This window comes from Pongo abelii, chromosome 15, assembly GCF_028885655.2.
Source record: "Pongo abelii isolate AG06213 chromosome 15, NHGRI_mPonAbe1-v2.0_pri, whole genome shotgun sequence".
In the NCBI taxonomy this organism is placed as follows: Eukaryota; Metazoa; Chordata; class Mammalia; order Primates; family Hominidae; genus Pongo; species Pongo abelii.
The window spans coordinates 67,844,871-67,868,733 of NC_072000.2; the positions used below are offsets into that span (position 1 = coordinate 67,844,871).

Consider the following 23,863-nt stretch of genomic DNA (forward strand, 5'->3'; position numbering starts at 1 on the left):
GCTATTAACTGTAGTCATCATGAGTTAAAATAGATCTCTTGCACTTATTCCTCGTCTGAAATTTTCTTTCCGCTCATTCATTGATGGACACTTAGGCTACTGTAAGTAATGCTGCAATAAACTTGAGAGTGCAGATATTTCTTTGATATACAGATTTCAAATCCTTAGAATATATATTCAGCAGTGAGATTACCGGATCATATGGTAGTTCTATTCTTAGTTTTTAAATATCTCCACACTGTTTTCCATAATGGGTATACTAAAAAGAGGATTTTTGCTGTTCTTGCCATTTGAATTAAAAAAAAAAAAACAAAACCCAGCAATGTATCTATAGATATCTTGTGTAATTTTTCGTAGCAAGTAACTTCTCATTTCCATGAAATAATTTCACTATATAAGAAAACAGCTGACTGACATTCAAGAATAACCTCATGTTTTCTAGCAGAATTTCTTATGAAATTAAAAAAAGACTTTCTGCAGTAGGCACTGTTACATTCTAGAAATGTTCTAATAAAGGTACTGATTTTTTGTTCTCTTTTTTTTTTTTTGAGACAGAGTCTTGCTCTGTTGCCCAGGCTGGAGTGCAGTGGTGTGATCTTGGCTCACCGCAACCTCTGTTTCCCAGGTTCAAGCAATTCTCCTGCCTCAGCCTCCTGAGTAGCTGGGATTACTGGCATGCACCACCACAACCAGTGCATGTATTTTTAGTAGAGACGGGGTTTCACCATGTTGTTTAGGCTGGTCTCGAACTCCTTACCTCAGGTGATCCACCCGCCTCAGCCTCCCAATGTTCTGCTTATTTTTAAAAAACCTTTATGAATAATGTGATTTGCAATTTAAAAATTTATTACAAGGATCTCATTTTCCAAAATATGATTCTGTAAAGTTCATATGAGTTTTATGAGGTAGTTTTACATTCTTTTTCCAGTTTCTCTTTTCTTAGTTCTGAATGAGATTTCTAAAGGAGAGACTTTCTTCTCTTTTTCCTTTACATATCCATCTCTGTAGCTGGCAAGATTTGTTGAATGAATTCTAGAATTACTGAGGTCTTTGGGGTCTAATCTGTCCCTCTCCCCCTCCCCCACTTTTTTTTTTTTTAAACAAAGAACTATCTCTTTAGAGCCACTTCAGCTCAGAACTACTTAGATAGTAGGTTGGATTAGGTTACTTAGGTAAAGTGACCTATTAGTTACTTTAAACCTTGTGATTTAAACAAAAGTTATGACTCTTCTAAAGCAATTACCTCATTGTCTTTCTTTGGTGAAATTTGTTAATTTCCTTAGAGGGGTGTATATACAAACTTTTTAGACAGGAAAAGAGGGAAAGGTTGCTTCAGTGACAAGACATGCTCTCCCAACTCTATTCCCTCAGTGAAGGTGCATTAAAATTCTTTTTGTTAAATTCCAGAATCCTAAGAAACAAAAATACTCCATTTCTTTTTGCACACTTGATCTAACAGAGTTTATTAAATTTTAATAGTGAAAGGGCTCTTAGAGAACATCAAGTCTTACCTCTTCATTTTATCTGTGAGGAAATCATTGATCATTCTGGTGCTAGTACCTAGTTGAAGGAACTTACAATTATAGTCCAAGACAAAACAAAGTCAAAACAAAAATCCTGGTCCTCTGACTTCAGTTAAACACTTTTTTTTTTTTTGAGACAGGTTTTCACTTCTGTCACCCAGGCTGGAGTGCAGTGGTGTGATCTGGACTCACTGTAACTCTGCCTCCTGGGCGCAAGGGATGCTACTGCCTCAGTATCCCAAGTAGCTGGGACTACAGGCATGTGCCACCATGTCCGGCTAATTTTTGTATTTTTAGTACAGACAGATTTTCACTGTGTCACCCGGGCTGGCCTTGAACTCCTGGATTCAAGCGATCCATCCTCCTTGGCCTTCCAAAGTGCTGAGATTGCAGGTATGAGCCACCACACCCAGCCTCAGGGGGAAAAAAAAAAAAGACACAGAATGGGAACATGAAAGTCAGTACAGGTTTGGCACCAGCATCTTCACAAAGAATAGAATTCAATGCAAACATTTTCACAGTAAGTCAATAAAGTGGTATGTCAGGATTTGGGAAATGCCACTGTTTGCAAGCACAAATCTAAAGTCTGTTTTATGACAGACTTGCAAGGGCAAGAATATGGTATAACATATCATGACTGGGAAAAGCTTAAAGCCTCCCAAAGACAGAAATCTGTAATCTTTCCCCCCTACTTAGGAAACCATCTCATGGAAGAGTCACCAAAAGTTTCTTTGAAATGGGAGTTTCAGGTTGATACATAAGGAATGGCTATCTTTACAGACCGGCAATGGCTAGTGACATGTTTGTGGGCCAATTATAAGGTAAATGTAAGTCAGTGTGGTCATTATGTCTTTTTTTATAGGTAATAGACAAACTAATGAGGAAGCCATTAGCCTCTCTGGAATAATACTGAATCAGGAAGAAAGAAGGTGGTTATGGGTGTATTGTGGATTACCTCACAGATGCAGAACATATTCAGGGTATCTCTGTGATTCTGTTAGAAAATATTATTCCTACACCCATGCCACAATCTTCACCAACAGTTGAGATTAGCCAGATGTGTGGTCAGGTCTGATCTCAACGCATAAAGGGAATCTCATGATCTCTTAAGTATGGTGGGATGAGAAATAAGTTCAAGAATACGGTTTCATAGTGAGCAGCAGGTGTATTCCAACCTACCCCTAAAGCCCAAAGAATAAGGCTGACAAATCCAGTTTCTCAGAAAGAAAATATTTCACAGAGATTTGAAAACATAAACAATATCTCAGACAACTGCGAGATGGTGGATCCTCACACCCGTCCTCCAGAAATTATCCTTTAGAAAGCAAGCCTTGGGCCAGGCGCGGTGGCTCACGGCTGTAATCCCAGCACTTTGGGAGGCTGAGGTAGGCGGATCACTGGAGGTCAAGAGTTCGAGACCAGCCTGGCCAACATGGTGAAAACCTGTCTCTACTAAAAATACAAAAATTAGACAGGCATGGTGGCACATGCCTGTAATCCCAGCTATTCAAGTAGGCTGAGGCATGAGAATTGCTTGAACCTGGAAGGCAAAGGTTGCAGTGAACTGAAATCATGCCACTGCACTCCACCTTTGGCGACAGAGCAAGACCCTGCCTCAAAAAAAAAAAAAAAGAAAAGAAAAGAAACAAAAGAAAAAAAAGCCTTTAGGATAAAGACATGTGCAGCTGTTACTTTCTTGTAGAAACTTGTGACCACTGGGGAGGTCAGATAAGCATCTTTATGAGGGTTGTTACAGGCATTGTTTAGAGAACTTGCTGCAGAACACTTTGGCATGCAGAGTCAAACATTAGTCATTACGGAGATTTCACTTCAAGATGGTATCACTCTTGCCATGCAACAGGCTATTTTCCTACAAACACCAACTTTATTCCCAGAGCATACCTGCAAATCCTAGATGGAGTAACTTGGAAGCTCGTCTTCCTTGTAGAACACATTGTAAACTCCTGGTCTGTAATAAAAGTAGCTAGGTCTGCAGACTCTTAACCTAATGACGTCAATCCTCATGGCCTGTGCGTAGGTTTCCAGGTAAGTCATTAATTTGTTACACAACCTTCTTGTGAGGGCTTGGAAGGTGAGGGGAGTATAGCTTCACATCCAAAGTTCTCCTAACTTCCTGGGGACTCCTCTTCTAAATAACAGCAATTATAGCAGTCATGATACCATGTCACCAAAATTCACAGCTTTGGGATTTTTCATGTAAAATCTAGCATTAATATAAAAATTGCCTTATTTCTCCTCTTAATAAGTAAACATGTAATTGTCTTCCGTTATCACAGATTTTAAAAAACAAAAAACCAAACACTTAATAATGAAGTATATATCAAAAAATACTTTTGATTACCTTCAAGTTAGGTGTAATTTCACTCATGAGCTAAGTGAGTAATAGTGCAGCCCTTCTACTGGCAAAGAAAGACAACACTTCACCACACCTATTGTTTACTGGATATTTTAACAAGCTTTTCAACTTTACTCTTACTACTCCCTTGTAGGTACCCTGATGCCCCAGACAAACTACTATTTGTTTGCCAAATATGTCTAACACATTCCCATCTCCATGCTTTGGTTCATCCAATTTCTTTTTCTCTTTTGAGATGGAGTTTTGCTCTTGTCGCCCAGGCTGCAGTGCAATGGCGCAATTTCAGTTCACTGCAACCTCTGCCTCCTGGGTTCAAGCGATTCTCCTGCCTCAGCCTCCCAACAAGCTGGAACTACAGGCACCCACCACCATGCCTGGCTAATTTTTTGTATATTTAGTAGAAACGGGGTTTCACCTTGTTAGCCAGGCTGGTCTCGAACTCCTGACCTTGTGATCTGCCCACCTCAGCTTCCCAAAGTGCTGGGATTACAGGCATGAGCCACCATGCCCGGCCAAATCAATTTGTTATTTTAAAAATTTACAACCTTTGTTCATGAATACTTTCAAGATTTTGAGAATATACTGCTAAGAAGCAAATATTTAAAAATTCTTATTTGTAAAGCTATTTAAAACATTTTATGGTGACAAATGTTGCAGGATTATTATTCAGTTTTTTTACTTTTAAGATTGTTATCACAGATTTCAACCAGTGTATTAGTCTGTTCCTGCATTGCTATTAAAAACTATCGGAGGCCAGGTGCGGTGGCTCACACCTGTAATCCCAGCACTTTCGGAGGCTGAGGCGGGTGGATCACCTGAGGTCAAGAGTTCAAGACCAGCCTGGTCAACGTGGTGAAACCCTGTCTCTACTAAAAATACAAAAATTAGCTGGAAATGGTGGCGTGCACCTGTAGTTCCAGCTGTTCAGGAGGCTGAGGCAGGAGATCCACTTGAACTTGGGAGGCAGAGGTTGCAGTGAGCCAAGATCATGCCACTGCACTCCAGCCTGGGTGATAGCAAGACTCCATCTCAAAAAGGAAAAAAAAAAAAAAAACCTACTGGAGACTGGGTAATTTATTTAAGAAAAAAAAAAAAAGAGGTTTAATTGGCTTATAGTTCTACCAGTGGTACAGGAGGCCTGGCTGGGGAGCCCTCAGGAAACTTACAATCATAGCAGAAGGTAAAGGGGAAGCTGGCACGTCTTACATAGCTGGAGCAGGAGGAAGGGAGGGTGAAGGGGGAGGTGCCACACACTTTTAGACAACCAGATCTTTTTTTTTTTTTTTTGAGACGGAGTTTTGCTCTTATTGCCCAGGCTGGAGTGCAGTGGTGCAATCTTGGCTCACTGCAATCTCCATCTCCCGGGTTCGAGTGATTCTCCTGCCTCAGCCTCCCGAGTAGCTGGGATTACAGGCATGCGCCACCATGCCTGGCTAATTTTGTATTTTCAGTAGAGACGAGGTTTCACTATGTTAGTCAGGCTGGTCTCGAACTCCTGACCTTAGTTGATCCGCCTGCCTCGGCTTCCCAAAGTGCTGGGACTACAGGCGTGAGCCACCATGCCCGGCCAACAACCAGACCTTATGAAAACTCACTATCAGGAGAACAGCCAGAAACATATCTGCTCCCATGATCCAATCACCTCCCATCAGACTCCTCCTCCAACACTGGGGTTACAATTTGACATGACATTTGGGTAGGGACACAAATCCAAACCATATCAACCAAAAATGAGCAAAAATACTGTGCATTAAAATGAGTTTGGTGAATGCTTCCCCTTAAATTAACCCAGATGAAAAAGGAGAAAAACCCTTAAATAGTAGGAAAATTATAATCCATCTTATTGTCACCAACCCCACTGATCCTCTGAATTTGGGCCTGGAGACCTTTGGAGACCAGGGTAGCCTTTCACTTCACTGAAGTAAAAAAAAACACTTGATATTCAAGCTCTGAATATATTTAATCTAAATTTTAATTATAAACATCACTTAAAATTTTTAAATGTAGTTGGTTTTATGAAAAATTAAAGATCAATTGTACAAAATAATATTCTCAGGAACACAATTATTTATTTATTACTAGAAACTAAAAGTTATATCCCTGTATATACAGAATATTTTCTTTTCAGATTTCATTTCAAGTTTAAAAAAAATAAAATCTTAAAACTAATTTGAGTACAACTCACATTCATACAATGGGGTACTGTAGTAATTACATACAAAACTTTCCTAGAATTAAATTATTAGCCCTTCAATATTTGCATGAAAAGGGACAAAATCCTTACTAAACTGGAAGCATTCATTTACAACCTAAACTTTTAAAACAGGTAGACTATTAAGCAATATTAAAATTTTTAGATCATTAATCTCTTTGAGAATCTGATGAATGTTGTAGAAATTTTCCCCAGAAAAATGCACATATTGAAGCCTAAGGACTGAATAATCATGTAATTCATTCAGTATATCCTAATTGAATGCCTACTGTGTCCCAGGGATCCAGAAGTAAAAAGATACATAAGGTCTTTTTCCTCATGAAGCTTACATCATAGGGATAATGACAGAAAACGTAAAAAGTAAATAATACTTCGCTCGCCACTCACTCTTACTGCATCCTACCGCCCTGTGAAGAGGTGCCTTCTGCCATGATTTTAAGTTTCCTGAGGCCTCCCCAGCCATGCAGAACTGTGGGTCAATTAAACCTCTTTCCTTTATAAATTACTCAGTCTTGGGCAGTTCTTTATAACAGCATGAGAATGGACTAATACAGTGATAGATTTCACTGATAGATACAGTAGATTTCAGTTAAGAGGACTCCTAATTTAGGACAAAGGATAAACCTCAACTCTGAGGAATTTTTTAAAAAATCCTTCTCTAGTAAGCATTTTGTCACTTTTCATGCAAATATTGAGGGGCTAATAATTTATTTCTATTGTGAGAATTTTTTTTAAAAAGAGAATCCATTTTATATCTCCTAAGAAAATGTCATCATACAAAAAAGAAAACATTTAAAATTTATTTTTTAGAAAATAGGAAAAAAAAACTCTTAAAAAACAAAAATATTATCATATCCTGTTGCTTGCTGTACCAGAGAATGAGCTTTCTAGACATCCAAGGAGAATGCAACAAAATTAAAAATGATGAAAGGAAAAAAAAATACTCTCTTAGGGGCTCTGGAGCAATGAAAGAATCTGGTTTTCATATTTATAGGCAAGAAAGCTTTCACAATCACTAAGTGAACAGTCAGTACAATAGTTATCAAAGTATATTTTATTCTGCTCATAGACTGCCGCTATCAGATGTAGAATCCCATATTTGGGAGAGAAAGGAAGGAAGGGAAGGGCAAATTAGGAAAAGCCAGCTAGTTGAGATTTAAGAATTAACATTTCTAGCCTGGCACAGTGGCTCACCTACAATCCCAGCACTTTGGGTGGCTGAGGTGGGAGGACTGCTTCAGCCCAGGAGTTCAAGACCAGTCTAGGCAACATAGTGAGGCCCCATCTCCATAAAAATAAAAAAAACTAGCCAGACATGGTGGTACATGCCTGTAGTCTCAGCTACTCGGGAGGTTGAGGCAGGAGGATGGATTAAGCCCAGGAGGTAGAGGCTGTAGTGAGCAGTGATCATGCCATTGCTCCCCAGCCTGCGTGAGAAAGCAAGACCCTATCTCTAAATAAACAAACACATTTATTTCCTTAAACATTTTTATTTTTTTAAAAGTTTATTTTTCTTTGAATTTTCCCTCCTGTGTGTCTCACAAGGAAGGCTTGTTTCCTTATAGAGTGATCTGGTGGCCTTAAAATGAAGAGCTTTCTAAAAGTCCTTCAAAATTAGCATGTTAAAATTTTTATTGTGCTATGTATAACTTATTATAACCACAACCAGAATTCAAGTGTAAAGTTTTTTCTTTTTTCTTTGAGATGGAGTCTCACTTTGTCACCCAGACTGGAGTGCAGTGGTGTGATCTCAGCTCACTGCAATCTCCACCTCCTGGGTTAAAGCAATCCTCCCATCTCAGCTTCCCGAGTAGCTGAGACTACAGGCATGTGCCACCATCCTCAGCTAATGTTTTTGTCTTTTTTTTTTTTTTTTTAGTAGAGACTGGGTTCACCATGTTAGCCAGGCTGGTCTCAAACTCTTGACCTCAAGTGATCCGCCCGCCTCAGCCTCCCAAAGTGTTGGATTACAGGGCCACCGCGACTGGCCAAGTTTTTTCTTTTTAACTTACATATATATTTCAAAAGGAATGGAAGAACTTGATCAAATAACGAGAAAATACCCAGCACAGTAATATCTACTAATTACTTTTTCTCAAACTGCTACCTCTTCCCTTTCTTAAAAAACCTTATCAAACAACAAAAACCCTCTTCAGAAAATCTAATGCAGCTATCAAGTAAAATGTCAAAAACTGATCCTTATTGATGTCCAGATTAAACATTTTACTGGCCGGCTGGGATTACAGGCATGAACCACCACACTTGGCCACATGTTAGGTTTTAAATCTAGAATAAACATTCCTTGTTAATGAGAATAAAATTGTTTACCAATAAAAAATCTTTGTCATATAAAATTGTGTGATCATATCTTTCTCCACTCTCACTGCTTGAGTAGCCTTTAAAAATTTTTGTGATTATATATTTTAAAAAACCACTTTAGTATTTACTTATCTTTATTGAATGCTCTGTTAAAATTTGCCTTTAAGGGAATGAATGACAGGGAGGGTGAGGGAAAATTTGCTTTTAAATTCTATTCATTTCACTGAATTTTTATGTTGTCCTTGAAATATATATTTAATAAACACTACTTGTAAAGAAAGCTACAAAATAAAATAAAAATAATTGTGTCAATCTTGAAGTGGCATTGTTTTATATTAGGTCATATAATTAGTTTCTGGCAGACCTGGTTTTTGCAGTTCACACATCAAGGCATTTTAAAATTACAAAATAAAATGTCCATATGTTTTATTCTGCTTGAAAAAGTACCTGTTCCTAGTTTTATGATTAATCCTTGACATTCATGGAAAAGCAGTAAACTACCTACAATACTATTAGTCACATTTTAGCATGTGCATTTTTGTGCATAAGCTTTTTAAAAGAAATATTATGAAACTTTTTACTAAAAGTACAAAATTAGAAATAATCATAAATGGAACCAAAGTCAGTCTGTACCTCAAAGAATTTCTTCAATGTCTTCTATTGCCAAAACAGCACTTTGATTTTGGACAAAACGCTTCAGAGGAAATATGTGCTAGAATGAAAATCCAAGACATATTTTTAAAATCTCTACCAGATAAAACAGAAACAATTGCCCGGAAGGCAAACAAAACAAAGCAAAACCTTCTTCAATCTTCAATTTGGCTTTTATTTTAAAATACATTTAGCACAAAACTGTCATAGGACAGAAAATAATAAAACACAAAGAAATGGAACATTTTCAAATACCTTTTAAGCTAGACATAAAAATCAACAGGATAGCATAGGCCCAAATTATGGGAAACGGTCCCTAAAATTCAATTCATTAAACATACATTTTGAAAGTAAAGCTCTTATCACATTTTCCAACATACCAATATTTTCCTACATGCCTTGGTTTCCTTTTAACTAATAAGTAAAGGGTAAATTTAGTTGCTTTACTTAAAATTACCAGCTTCAGTTTTGGTAAAAACTACCATGCCCCTAAATTCTCAATCAGAATTATAAAAATATGAGCTCAAATAGTTATGGTGCCCAAAATAGAAACATCTGAAGTGATAGTTCTGGATAATCATATAGATATTGCACTAAAATCAGTAATTTCATACCTGGTATTTGTTTATATGGAAAGTTAATCCTCTTCTTTATGAAAAACTTTCTACAAATACACTTAATGTAAGTACAACCACACTTCAAAATATAAAGGCAGACAGAAAAAAGAATAGTTTAATACTATACGCAAATTTTCCACTGTGAAAATAATAGAAAGTTGAAAAAATAATAGGATCTAAAATACTGATACTAATTTTAGGTTTTATAATTTACCTTAAATAGCCAATAAATGGGTATTAAAAGTTAATGGTGCTAAATCCAATTCTTTCCAAATTATTTAGAAAAATGCTTTGTTTACATATGAAGTATGTGCATTGTCCCATCTATAAATTTCAACTACATTTCCATTCACTGGAAATACCTACCTGCAGTATAAACAATCAAGACAATGTACAAAAAATATATCCTGTTCCTATAACTTACAATGCACAGAAAAATATCTACAAAAAGGGAAGTATTTATCCATTTAGCTTTCTAATAAATTGGTGAGAAAGTTTAGCCCATTCCACATTTCTTTCTAAATAAAGGCTAAAGAGTTAAGGGCAATTTACTTTTATGCCTGTCACCCTGACATACATTTTTAAAAATATTTGCTTGATTATATGTAACTTAAGATAAAGTTAATGTCTTATTTTTATATCACAGTATACATAGCATTTCTTAATTTAACAACGGAAAGGCACAATTAGCAAGCAACAAAATTCAGTACCTGAATTATTAAACTGACGTCCAGAATAGTTGCAAATAAAGTACATTCAAAACAGTATACAGAACTTAAAAAAAAATCCAAAAACTAATTTTTCTAAAAATTTGGTCCATTAAAAATGCCTCCCATGTTCAACATCATGGATAACATGAAAGGTAATGGCAGTGTAAAAACAGGCAGTAAATCAATGTATAGTAGCATATGCATTCTGGTCTAGTAATTACGCAATCCAATTAGGAAATGGCTCCCATAGTAAATAAATGTTAAATATATCTGTTAATAACAACATACCTGTATTTAGTTCAAATACACAGGCACAACTGTTTGCATATTATTATTGATTTTATAATACACTCCCATAGTTTAAAAAAACACTTAGGTATATTATTTTATATATAATATATATCAGATATATAATTGCATATTATGTACCTTATATATATTACATATAAGTTGAATCCATAATACAAAACTCTCCAAACATTACATGAACATTCTAAATGGATACTTATCATTTTCTCAGTAATGAAATAGCTCAGCTCACCTAAAACAGTATCTGGATGTGCAATGATAAAATGCACTGACTCTTATGAATTTACTTAAATAATTATTTAAGTTAAATTCCTGCAAAAGCCTAATTCTGACCTGGCTTTACTTGGAATATATTTTTCGGTATCAGTAACTGATACCCTCCTTTCTTATCATAAACAATATTTCTCCATCAAGAGATACCAATAAAGAAAAATATGTAAGGAACAAAAAATGTGATGGAGAAACCAACCATTCCATAGGTAATATACCGATAAGGAAGTTCAACTTCCATGTGCTGTCTTGCTTTTCGAATATCATCACACGGTATACTGAAGATTTTGCAGGCTAAAGGAATGGTGATCTTTTTCATTACATCTCTGACTATTAGTACAAATACCATCCCTATGAAGATCCGCAATACGGCTTTTCCAAACAGAGTCATAGTAATGGGGAGCCCAGCTAAAGGTAATGTATCTAGAGAAGGATCTAATACTAGACCCATGTTATAAGTAACATGAGATCCACATGCAATTCCAGCACCACTTCCTAGTATCTCAGCTGTGTCTCCTCGGGATGTGCTCCAGGTGTCAAGAGTGAAAGAAAAGATCCCCAAAGCTAAATGAAGCCCGATGATGATGAATGGAGCATATTTGTGAGTTTGGTTGAAGTTGTCAATCAGGTCCACAAATGGATAGAAGACAGCTAAGATTAAAATGGTATATAGGAATCCAGCAATAATATCCTAGGAAAAGATAAAAGTATCGTTGTTTAGTATAATACTGAATATTTTTGGCATTTAAAAAATAATTTATATTTGACATTTCAAACGTTGAATATATATAAATTTTTTAAAGTTGTCAAATTCTCAAAGTAAACTTTATTAACTGACCATATAAGAGGCACTAAAAACTGTATTAATAATAAAAGGATTTATATTTTCATAATTCTACCCTTTTATAAATTAACTACATAAATAATATCCACAAATTTATATTCAAATTCTGAACAACTATGCTAAAATTGTATAGTTTTGAATAATAAGTACACTTATTATTCAAAGAAACGGTTTTCATTTTCATATGTTTATGTATGTGATTATCTCCATGACCACACAGGATATACACCCTAGGTAATTTTCTTTTCTCATTCATTCATTCATTGAACAAATATTTATGAGTACCAACCCCTATTTTAGGGGTTGAGGATACATTGCTTTAAAAAATGACAAGAATGTGGCTGGGCAAGGTAGCTCATGCCTGTAATCCCATCCCTTTGGGAGGCTGAGGTGGGTGGTTCACTTGAGGCCACGAGTTCAAGACCACCAGCCTGGGTAACATAGTGAATCCCTGTCTCTACTAAAAATGCAAAAATTAGCCAGGTATGGTGGCTCCAGCCTGTGGTCCCAGCTACTTGGGGATGGAGGCATGAGAATCGCCAGGAAGTAGAGGTTGCAGTGAGCCAAGATCATGCCATTGCACTCCAGCCTGAATAACAGAGCAAGACTGTTGATAACCACATAAGAAAGCAGATAAATATTACAATTTCAGATTGTTATGAATCTTATGAAGAAACTAAAACAGGACAACAGAATAGTATGATGAAGGACACGATTAGAGTACTGATTGATTAAGGAAGCCTGTCTGAGGGTGGTGACACTTGAGCACAGATCTGATTCTAAACGGAGCCTGTATTTAGAGGCAGAGGAAATGTGTACCAGGTAGAGGGAATATCAAGTGCAAAGGCTTTTGTAGGCTAAGTAAGAGAGTAGATTTTATTTCAAAAGTGATAGGAGCTGGGTGCACTGGCTCATGCCTATAATCCCAACACTTTGTCAAAACTGCTTGAGCCCAGGAGTTGGAGACCAGGCTGGGCAACATAGTGAGACTTTGTCTCTTAAGAATAAAAAGTGAGGCCGGGTGCAGTGGCTCACACCTGTAATCCCAGCACTTTCAGAGGCCGAGGCGGGTGGATCACCTGAGGTCAAGAGTTCAAGACCAGCCTGGCCAACATGGTGAAACCCCGTCTCTACTAGAAATACAAAAGAAAATTAGCTGTGTGTGGTGGCACACACCAATAATCCCAACTACTCGGGAGGCTGAGACAGGAGAATCGCTTGAACCCGGGAGGCAGAGGTTGTGGTGAGTCGAGATCGCACCATTGCACTGCAGCCTGGGCAACAAGAGTGAAACTCCAACTCAAAAATAAATAAATAAATAAATAAACACATACATACAAAAATTAGTCGGGTGTGGTGGCACGTGTTTGTAATCCCAGCTACTCGGGAGGCTGAGGCAGGAGAATTGCCTGAACCCGGGAGGCTGAGGTTGCAGTGAGCCGAGATGGCGCCATTGCACTCCAGCCTGGGTGACAGAGCGAGACTTCATCTCAAAACAACAACAACAACAACAAAATTTTTAAAAAAGAATTGACAACTGTAACTTGATGATGGATTGAATGTGAGAAAGAGCAAGAAGAAAGAGAGGAATCAAAGATGGTTCCTAGTTTTAGGTAGGAGCAATTGTGTAGACTTGATAGAAGACGGTTTACTTGAGGAAACAAAGCTATTAAATAACTTTTTGAATCATTCCTGACAACATACAAAAATGTTCCATATTTCTACCTTATAACAAAACAAATCCCTAGGATCTACTACTACTGAAAAACTTATCAATGTTTATATTCACTGTCTCCACTTCCTCACCTCCGATTTTTCTCTAAATTCACCACTACACTGAAACCACTTTTTTCACGGATACTAGTGGTCTTCAAAAACAATCGTCATTTCTTTCTTTTTTTTTTTTTGAGATGGAGTCTCGCTCTGTCACCCAGGCTGGAGTGCAGCGGCGCGATCTCAGCTCACTGCAAGCTCCGCCTCCCGGGTTCACGCCATTCTCCTGCCTCAGCCTCCCGAGCAGCTGGGACTACAGGCGCCCGCCACCATGACCGACTAATTTTTTGTATTTTTAGTAGAGACGGGGTTTCACCGTGTTAGCCAGGATGGTCTCTATCTCCTGAACTCATGATCCACCCGCTTCAGTCTCCCAAAGTGCTGGGATTACAGGCGTGAGCCACCGTGCCTGGCCAGGTCATTTCTTAACAATATTCAATACAGTTAAGCAACAGACTAGTTGCTTGATGTTTTTGTCTTAACATTTTTTATTACATAGGATTTGATACATAACAAAACACATGTAGAGTGTATATGAAACTATAAAATTCATATCTATGAAATCACTTCCCAACAAAAGAACGATAATATTACAAGAATTGTCAAATCTACTGTTGTGCTGTTTCTCAACCTATCACTCTGCATTCCTCCCTAGAGGCAATTTGCAAGCATGAATTTTGGCTTCATAAATACCTGGGATTTTTTGTTTGTTTGTTTTGTTTTGTTTGTAGATACCAAGTTTCACCAGGTTGCCCAGACTGGTCTTGAACTCCTGGGCTCAAGTGATCCACCTACCTTGGCCTCCCAAAGAGCTAGGATTACAGGTATGAGCCACTGGGCCTGGCCATAAATACCTATTTTTTCAAATCGTTTTACCACATATCTTCAAGCAAAATATTACCTAGTTTGGCCCAGGGGCAGTGGCTCATGCCTGTATTCCCAGCACTTTGGGAGGCCAAGGTGGGAGGATCATCTGAGGTCAGGAGTTCGAGACCAGCCTGGCCAACATGGTGAAACCCCATCTCTATTAAAAATATAAAATTAGCCGGGTGTGGTGGCATATGCCTGTAATCCCAGCTGCTCTGGAAGCTGAGGCAGGAGAATCGCTTAGAACCCCGAAGGTGGAGGTTGCAGTGAGCTGAAATTACGCCACTGCACTCTAGCCTGGGTGACAGAGCAAGACTCTGTCTCAAAAAAAAAAAAAAAAAAAAAATTATCTAGTTTTGCTTCTTTCTGAGCTTTGCTAAAATGTTACAGCAGTCTCTTTTGAACTGCTTTTTACACTTAACATTGAGATTCATTCATTATATTATATGTAGTTATCGGTCATTCACTTTCACAATCATGTAATATTTTGCTGCATCATTATACAATTTATCAGTTTTCCCACTTATGGTCATTTAAGTTGTTTTTGGGTTTTGGATTAGTTAACTGATTACGGTTGAACTTCAATGCTTCTCTGTTTTTTTGTTTTGTTTTGTTTTTTGAGACAGGGTCTGTCGCCCAGGCTGGACTTTGGTGGCACAATCTCAGCTCACTGCAACCTCTACCTCAAGTTGTCCTCCCCACTTCAGCCTCCTGAGTAACTGGGACTACAAGCGTGCATCACCATGCCCAGCTAGGCTAATTTTTGTATTTTTTGTAGACAAGGTTTTGTCATGTTGCCAAGGCTGGTTTCCAACTTCTGAGCTCAAGCAATCCACGTGCCTCAGCCTCACACAGTGTTGGGATTACAGGTGTGAGCCACTGTGCCCAGTTGGGCTATTTCTTTTCTATGCAATAAAAATTGTGTCATGAATGACAGGGTCCGCAGTTGCAGTGCTTGAAGCCATTGTTCTAAAAGAGATATAACTCCAAATCAGAACACTTTGGAATATAAGAATAGCTGGAGAAGAAGATACTGATAATTATGAAAGAGAATACAGTTGAACATTCAACTATAAAATGGTGGGGAAATAGACTATGTTTTGTTCAACCTCAAATATTTTTTGGATGGATGAATGAATAAATAAACAAATCCTTCACATGAATTTGTTTTGTCTAGCAGAATCTACCAAATTACTTGTAAATGAATATCTTTCCTCTCTTTAAATGATGTACTACATGATAGATATAAGAAAATATTTTATTTATTTATTTATATGAGACTGAGCCTCACTCTGTTCCCCTGGCTGGAGTACAGTGGCACCATCTAAGCTCACTGCAATCTCTACCTCCTGGCTTCAAGCAATTCTCCTGTCTCTGCCTCCCAAATAGCTGGGGTTACAGGTGTGCGCCACCAACTACACTCAGCTAATTTTTGTATTTTTAGTAGAGACAGGGTTTCACCATGTTGGGCAGGCTGGTCTCGAACTCCTGACCTCAGGTAATCTGTCCACCTTGGCCTCCCAAAGTGCTGGGGTTACAGGTGTGAGCCACCATGCCCAGCCATGAAAAACATTTTAAAAATTTTATTTAGATATAAAACATATTTTGGCTGATAGCCTCCTATTCTACAATAGTAAGTAAAGTTGCTTAAAATTATAATTGTATTCTCTTTATTTAAATAAGTGATTCCTTTTTTAACAGGTCAAGGAAAGATATTACACAATCAATTAACAAAATGTTTACGCTTGATCTTAGACAAAAGGCTGAGAGGTGATCAATTAACAAAATGTTTAAGAAAGTATTGACTAAAGCAATAAATATCATGTGTGCATTCCAACTCTCAGAAGGACATATAAAGCATTTCATAACTGAGTTTTGTCTATCATTAAGTTTCATTTAATGCCAGATCCCAAAATGAATTTATAGACTATTTCTTCTTGTGTTAGAATTATCCTTCCTACCTATATTTCAGGCAAACTATTATATATTCTTTGAGATTCTCCTCAGGCATCTACCTCCTCCATAAACTTTCTTCTCCTACCCTGTAATAAGAAATTTTCTCTTCTTTGATTCCACTGCATCCTCCACATGCCTGCTATGACTGTTTTCCATTCTTTGCTTGTCTGTTTCTCCAGGAAACCAAAAGTTCATAACCCTTGCTGTAGATTAAAATCAAGTGGAGAACTTGATAAAAATACTGATGCCTGGGACAATATTCAGAGATTATGACTGAACTGAAGTGGGGGTAGGGCATCAGTATTTTTAAAAAATCTCCACAGTGATTCTAATGTACACCCCTGGTTGAAAACAATTGCACTACACTGTTTTATTACATACTGCATATTTAGACTGTGACTACTCAAAGGCAAAGACTTTATTTATACATATATTTTCAGTGCATGAAAAATAATTGTTTGGTTAGTTAAATTAAGACAGTTAAGGTAATTCTTTAAAAATAAAAATAAAAAACAAAAAGAGAAAGAAAAAAGAAAAGAAGAAAGGAAGAAAGAAAAAGACAGTTAAGGTATTCTTTAGACTCATCACATTGACTACATAACCCTGCCTGACAAGAGCTCTATAAAAGAAGCAGAGGATATATCATTTATTGAACCAGGCCTAAGACATTTTTGGAGAATAATAACTTTCTGTACTAAAAACACTGCTTCAATACTTTACAATTATTGTCACATTTAACCATAACAACCAACATGAAACAGCTTGCCTTGAAGAGTCCCATTTTGCTCTTGTCCCCAGGACAGGTATTAAAAGCACCTTTTTCCCTTTCAAAAGTGTGCAAATTTGATGGAAATTTATGGTTACCTTAATCAACAAGTTTTTAACGAAAACTGGAGTAAGGTCACACAGCTGCTTATTTAACCTCTTACATTGAAGGTACTTGACACAGTTGTTACAAAAAGAAGTGAAGAGAAACTAAAAGAGAAGAGAAACTAAAGTGAAGAGAAACTAAATGTTCAACTTCTTTTTTTTTTTTTTTTTTTTTGAGACAGGTCTTGCTGTGTCATTCAGCCTGTAGTGTAGTGGCGTGGTCATAGCTCACTGCAGCCTCAACCCCCTGGGCTCAATTGATCCTCCCACCTCAGCTTCCCAAGTAGCTGGGACTACAGGCGCAAGCCACCAGGCCTGGCTAATATTTTGTATTTTTTTGTAGAGACAGGCTTTCCCCATGTTGCCCAGGCTGGTCTTGAACACCTGGGCTCAAGTGATCCACTCACCTCAGCTTCCCAAAGTGTTGGAATTATAGGCATTACCCACCACACACAGCCTCAACATTTTTTTTTTTTTTGAACAGGATGTCTTCCGAGAAAACTCACTGATACATACTAAAAATTACCAAAGAATTCTGATCAACTGGATTTTATTTCAGTTACTCAAAGATTCCACAAGTGACTCAAACTCTGACCATGCATTTGGATAAGGAGATCTCAAATGATGTGACTGTTAAACCTCTATTCTTCATATTTCTTTTTTTGAGAGAGGATCTCACTCTATGGCCATGGCCTAGGCTGGAGGGGAGATCATGGCTCACCACAGCCTCGACTTCCTGGGCTCAAGCAATCCTCCCACCTCCCAAGTAGCTGGGACCACAGGCGCACACCACCACACCTGGCTAACTTTTTGTATTTATTTATTTTTTTTATAAAGACGGGGTTTTGCCATGTTGCCCAGGCTGATCCAGATATCCTGGGCTCAAGTGATCCACCCGCCTCGGCCTCCCAAAGCGTTGGGATTACAGGCGTGAGCCACTGCACCTGGCCAATTCTTCATATTTCAGAGCACAAATTGCCAAAACAATTTCACCTTATGAGGTTATATTCCCTTTGTTTGCTATCTTACCCTTACTTCCCTACCTTATAATTAAAGGCACAAGTCTTGGTAAATACCCATAGGATTTTGGCCACAAAAATAAAAGCTGCTGTTGCTTTATTTTTTATTTTAAATTTCATGAGTGATTTAGAATTTCATGTTATATGCTAAAGTGAAAATATTCTAAACTTTGCACTTTTCACATAGAATTTATATCAAGTCAGATGTTTCAGACAAATGACAACTGATAAGTTATTTACATAAAGCCATACATATTTACTCTAAGGTTAAGTGAAAGGAAGGGTTAACAGCTCTGAAGTTAGCTTTTTATTAATTATTTTTATTTTTATTTTTAGATAGGATCTTGCTCTGTTGCCCAGGCTGGAGTACAGTGGCAAAATCACAGCTTATTGCAGCCTCCATCTTCCTGGCTCAAGCAACCCTCCCACCTTGACCTCGTGAGTAGCTGGGACTACAGTACAAGCCACCATGACCAACTTATTTTTTAATTTTTTATAGAGACGAAGTCTCCCTACATTGCCCAGGTTGGTCTTGAACTCCTCCCGCCTTGGCATTGCAAATTGTTGGGATTATAGGCGTGGGCTGCTGTGCCCAGCCAGGTATTTTTTTTAAATTATGTAATTTTTCATAATAGATATAAGCATATGTTCAATCCTGTAAAATGTTTCTTTTATAGTACCTTAAAAAATGAAAAAACTGGCCAGGCACAGTGGCTCATGCCTGTAATCCCAGCACATTGAGAGGTCAGGGCAAGTGAATCGCTTGAGATCAGGAATTCGAAAGCAGCCTGGGCAACATGGCCAAACCCTGTCTCTTCCAAAAAGAAAAAATACAAAAATCAGCAGGGCATGGTGGTCCCAGCTACTTGGGAGGCTGAGGTGGGAGGATCGCTTGAGCCCAGGAGGCAAAGGTTGCAGTGAGCAGAGATTACGCCACTGCACTCCAGACTGGGTAACAGAAGAAGACCCTGTCTCAGAAAAAAAAGAAAAAATTCATTAAATATCTTTAAATTGTTATGTTTGATCTCTTTAACATTAAGAATTCTTTAAAATAATAACTTCTCATGTATCAATTGACATAAAAAATCCAATATTTGTTGTCCTCTACTTTTTGTGTATAGCTCCACAAGTATTAAACTTAAGATTGTTCCATACCTTGTCTGACCAGGGAAAAAAAAAAAAAACTTAGATTGCTACAAAACTAGACAAATCTGCTTCCTTTTCTGAGTTTTAAATTGTTTATATTTCCCTAGATAGGGTAAGATAGGGTATATTGAACTTCTATCCAATAGAATCAGAAAAAGAAACATTCAAATTTACGACATAACCATGTTGGCTATCATTTTGATATCAATATAATGGATAACATTAAAATGTATAACTAAGTGGTTTTAAGTGTTAGAGCACAAAGTATGCAATAAAGAACAATTAATGTTAAAGGTAACAAAGAGCTCAAAGTAGCAAATTTTCTAAAAGGAAATTTAGCAAATAATTTTAGCTATTTATTATTATAAATAACTCTTATACCCCCAAAAGTTGTTAATTACACATCTAAATGGAATACTCCAGGTTATCATCAATTTATGATAGATGATATTAAATACCATACATTTAATGAAGATTTATTACGTATTAAATTTGAAATTTTTTTTCATTTATAGTGATGAAACCTAGAGAGGCTAGTGATTTGCTGAGACTGAAATTCAGGTCTCCTATCTCATAATGGCTTTTTTGTTTTTATTTTAACTATAATATATTTCAGGTGTCCTGGTTCCAGTTTAAATATGACAATGATGACAACAGAGTTTCTGACAACAAAATGTATTGTTATAACGCACTGTTTTTGATTATAAAAGCTATGATTAGGGATGACTTTTGAAGTATCTATCTTCTTTCATTAAAATACACATTTAATACATGCTCACTACAGAAAAAGTAAAAATTATAGACAAAAAATAACAAGTAGTTTTTACCTAACAATAATCATTGTTAAAACTCTTAGTGTTAGGCTGGACATAGTGGCTCACATCTGTAATCCCAGCACCTTGAGAGGTTGAGGTGGAAAGATCACTTGAACCAGGAGTTTGGTACCAGCCTGGGCAGCATAGCTAGACTCTATCTCTACAAAAAATGTAAAAATTAGCTGGGCATGGTGGTGCATGTTTGTAGTCCTAGACACCTGGGAGGGTAAGGTGGGAGGATCGCTTGAGCCCAGGCGTTTGAAATTGCAGTGAGCTATGTTTGCACCATCACACTCCAGCCTGGGTGACAGAGCAAGACCTTGTCTCTAAAAAAGCAAACAAACAAAAAAGAACAGATATTGTCCATCCTGGATATTTGACTAACCCAACTAAACATTTCATTTTTTAAAAAGAACAGTATCAGCCAGGCATGGTGGCTCACACCTGTAATCCCAGCACTTTGGGAGGCCAAGGCGGGTGGATCACTTGAGGTCAGGAGTTCGAGACCAGCCTGGCCAACATGGTGAAACCCTGTTTCTACTAAAAATACAAAAATTATCAGGGCATGGTGGCATGCACCTGTAATCTCAGCTACCTGGAAGACTCCCTTGAACCCGGGAGGCGGAAGTTGCAGTGAGCTGAGATCACGCCTCTGCACTTCAGCCTGGGTGACAGAGCAAGACTCCATCTCAAAAACAAACAAACAAACAAAACCAGTTATCTTTGAGATTATATATTCAATGTAATCACATAGATTCTTTTTCTTCCTTGTATGATAATAATGAGTCAAGGGATATTATCTAATATCTTTTTTTCCAAGAAATACCAGGAATTCACTTTTTATCACTAAAGATGCATAACCATTTGGTAGTTTTTTTAGAAGCAGTGATGCTAACTTTTAGGGGTGGAACAGAATAACTCTAAAAACACACAGAAGATAGAAAACATTTTCTTGAAACAAGTATTTGATTTTGCATAAAAATATACTTAATCTGATTACAAAATTAGGAGAGATTAGTCAGAAAGAATTGTATGTAAATTCACAATTCATATTAAATACAAATAATTATAAAAAGTCAAACACAAATAATTTGTTTATTAAAATAGTGTTTAGGGCTGGGCGCAGTGGCTCACATCTGTAATCCCAGCACTTTGGGAGGCCAAGGCAGGTGGATTACCTGAGGTCAGGAGTCTGAGACCAGCCTGGCCAACATGGTGAAACCCTGTCTCTACTAAAAATACAAAAATTAGCCGGGTGTGGTGGTACATGCCTGTAATCCCAGCTACTTAGGAGGTTGAGGCACAAGAATCGCTTGAACCTGGGAGGCAGAAGCTGCAGTGAGCCGAGATTGCGCCACTGCCCTCCAGCCTGGACAACAGAGCAAGACTCTGTCTCAAAAAGAAAAAAAAGTGTTTGGTAGGGACTCTAAAAGGAGAGAAGGGAGAGGGAGGGGGAGGAAAGGGCTGAAAAACTTCCTATTGGGTACTACATTCACCATCTGGGTAATAGGATCAATAGACGCCCAAATCTTGGCATCATACAATATACCTTCGCAAACAAATCTGCTTATGTACTCCTTGAATCTAAAATTACAATTTAAAAAAACCTAGAAACAATGACTAACCCCAAAATTACAGCACACCCTGCCTCCCAACAAAATAAAATAGTGTTTGGGACTTCTGGAAATTTATCTGTGAAGGAGCAGGTGATGGAAGCAAGAAATTTGAGATAGAAACCAACATTTCTGTAACTAAGAAATAAGAGAACGAAATAATATGAGAAAAAAATTCTAAAAATGTTAAGCTGTTAAGGACAAGAAAAAAAACTGATATGACCCATTAGAAACTAGAATTCCATGAATTCTTCCACCTTTTTTTCTGATCCTTTATTTCCATAATACATAATTCATTCATAGATGCCTCATGAGACACCATGTTGGATGCTAAAGGTAGAGTTAAAACACACAGTTGCTGTTCTCAAGGAACTTGGAGTCTAGTATACTTGACAGATAAGGAAAAAAGCAATTGCAATTTAGGATAAGTGGGAAGGGTCACCTCACAAGTCTTGAGAAAGAGAAGATGGGGAAGGTAATAAGGCCTTGAGGGGTTAAGAATATCAATAGTAAGTCTTGAAGAATGAATGGGATAGTTAAGGTAAAGAAAGTGAAAAGGGCATTCCAAGTAAATGTTACAGCATTTGTAAAGTTATGGAGGTAAGAAACCCTTTGCATTGGAGGAATCCTAATAATTCAGTATGGCATCATATTTGTGTTTTGGAAAGTCTACTAAACAGACTGAATACTGGTGGAGCAGTGTCAAACTGGAAGCTGGCTACTAATTAAGACACTATCACAGTAATCTGGTCAAGATATGTTGCAGGCCAGAGCTAAGGGGGTGTCAATAGGGACAGCGAGGAGGGAAAGTGAATGGGTGTGGCTGCAAATAGTACAGGGTCCCTGTGCTGCTGCTTTGGGAACCGAATTGCATTCTCAAAACACAATGTCCACTGTGAGTCCTAACATACTGATGGGAAAGAGAAGAAAAGTAGAATTTAATATGTAAACACAAATGGCACCTGGAAAGTTCTAGTCACTAGTTCTTCAACAATATTTAGGAGCTCTCCTTGGTTTCTGTAGTCACATTGCTGGTTTAGACTCAGTGATAAGAGAGACACAGAAAAGACTGCAAAGGAAAATAAAAGTGAGACTGGAAGGAGGAAGAAATGTTATCTTGATTATAATACTTGGCTATTGTGATTGCTGGAAACTGTTTCTATGAAATATGTGACTACTACATTAATAATTCATAAGTCATCATGTTGATATTTTTGCAAAACAAAGTTAGACAACTTACAATATTTTCTCATTTAGGCTTCAGGTAAGTTTGCAAATGATTAAAAATTATAAGATTTCCTGTCAATGTCATAAAAAATAAAGTATTAAGAAGACAACATTTTCCTTACCAGAATGGAGTGCATTCCCATGTAAATTCTACTTAGGCAAACTAGAGAACACCAGCAGGGAATAAGAATCAGTCCATATATAAGAGGATACTAAAGGGGAAAAAAAGTAAAATTAGTTAAACAAATTTAAGTTAGATATAAACAAACAAAAGACAAATCAAATCACTATTCTATAAAGTCCACTAAAACAAGAAATTTGTGTTTTTACTCCCCATATACTCCCAGCACCTAACCCTGAGTATGGCACACGGCAGACATTCAAGAAATACTTTTCCACAAATGAACAAATGAATGAAATCTCATGTGTCTACATTCTTTATTGTGGGAACTGGCTCATTTCTGCTTCTATGATGAAGATTCAACCACTGGCATGGTATAGGAGGAGAAGGACAGGTAAGAGACATACTTTTAATATGTCCACCAAAATGAAAGGGCCTCTGGAATAGTACCTGAATTTGGTCCATGTAAATGTTTTCATTTTAAATACAAATAATTATAATTTTCATGGAATACTAGGAGCAGAAATCACAAAAGGGAAAAGCATAAACAGAAAGTGTAGACAATTCTTGGTATCAATGGCACTAGTGGAAGAGTTGGCTGTGAATGTCCTGAGACTGGAGGGA

General features: G+C 37.4%; 1 protein-coding gene across 1 annotated transcript in view; it reads right to left on the minus strand.

Annotated features, from left to right (window-relative positions):
• Nucleotides 1-9,233: 9,233 nt before the first annotated feature.
• Nucleotides 9,234-23,863, minus strand: part of SGPP1 (sphingosine-1-phosphate phosphatase 1) — a 44,360-nt gene continuing 29,730 nt past the window's right edge. Inside the window, exons 2-3 of the mRNA XM_002824834.6 lie at nucleotides 23,241-23,330; nucleotides 9,234-11,679 (exon numbers count right to left, since the gene is read on the minus strand). Of these exons, the coding sequence (XP_002824880.4) occupies nucleotides 11,128-11,679; nucleotides 23,241-23,330 (642 nt within the window). The 3' untranslated portion in view covers nucleotides 9,234-11,127. The remainder of the gene's footprint in view (nucleotides 11,680-23,240; nucleotides 23,331-23,863) is intronic.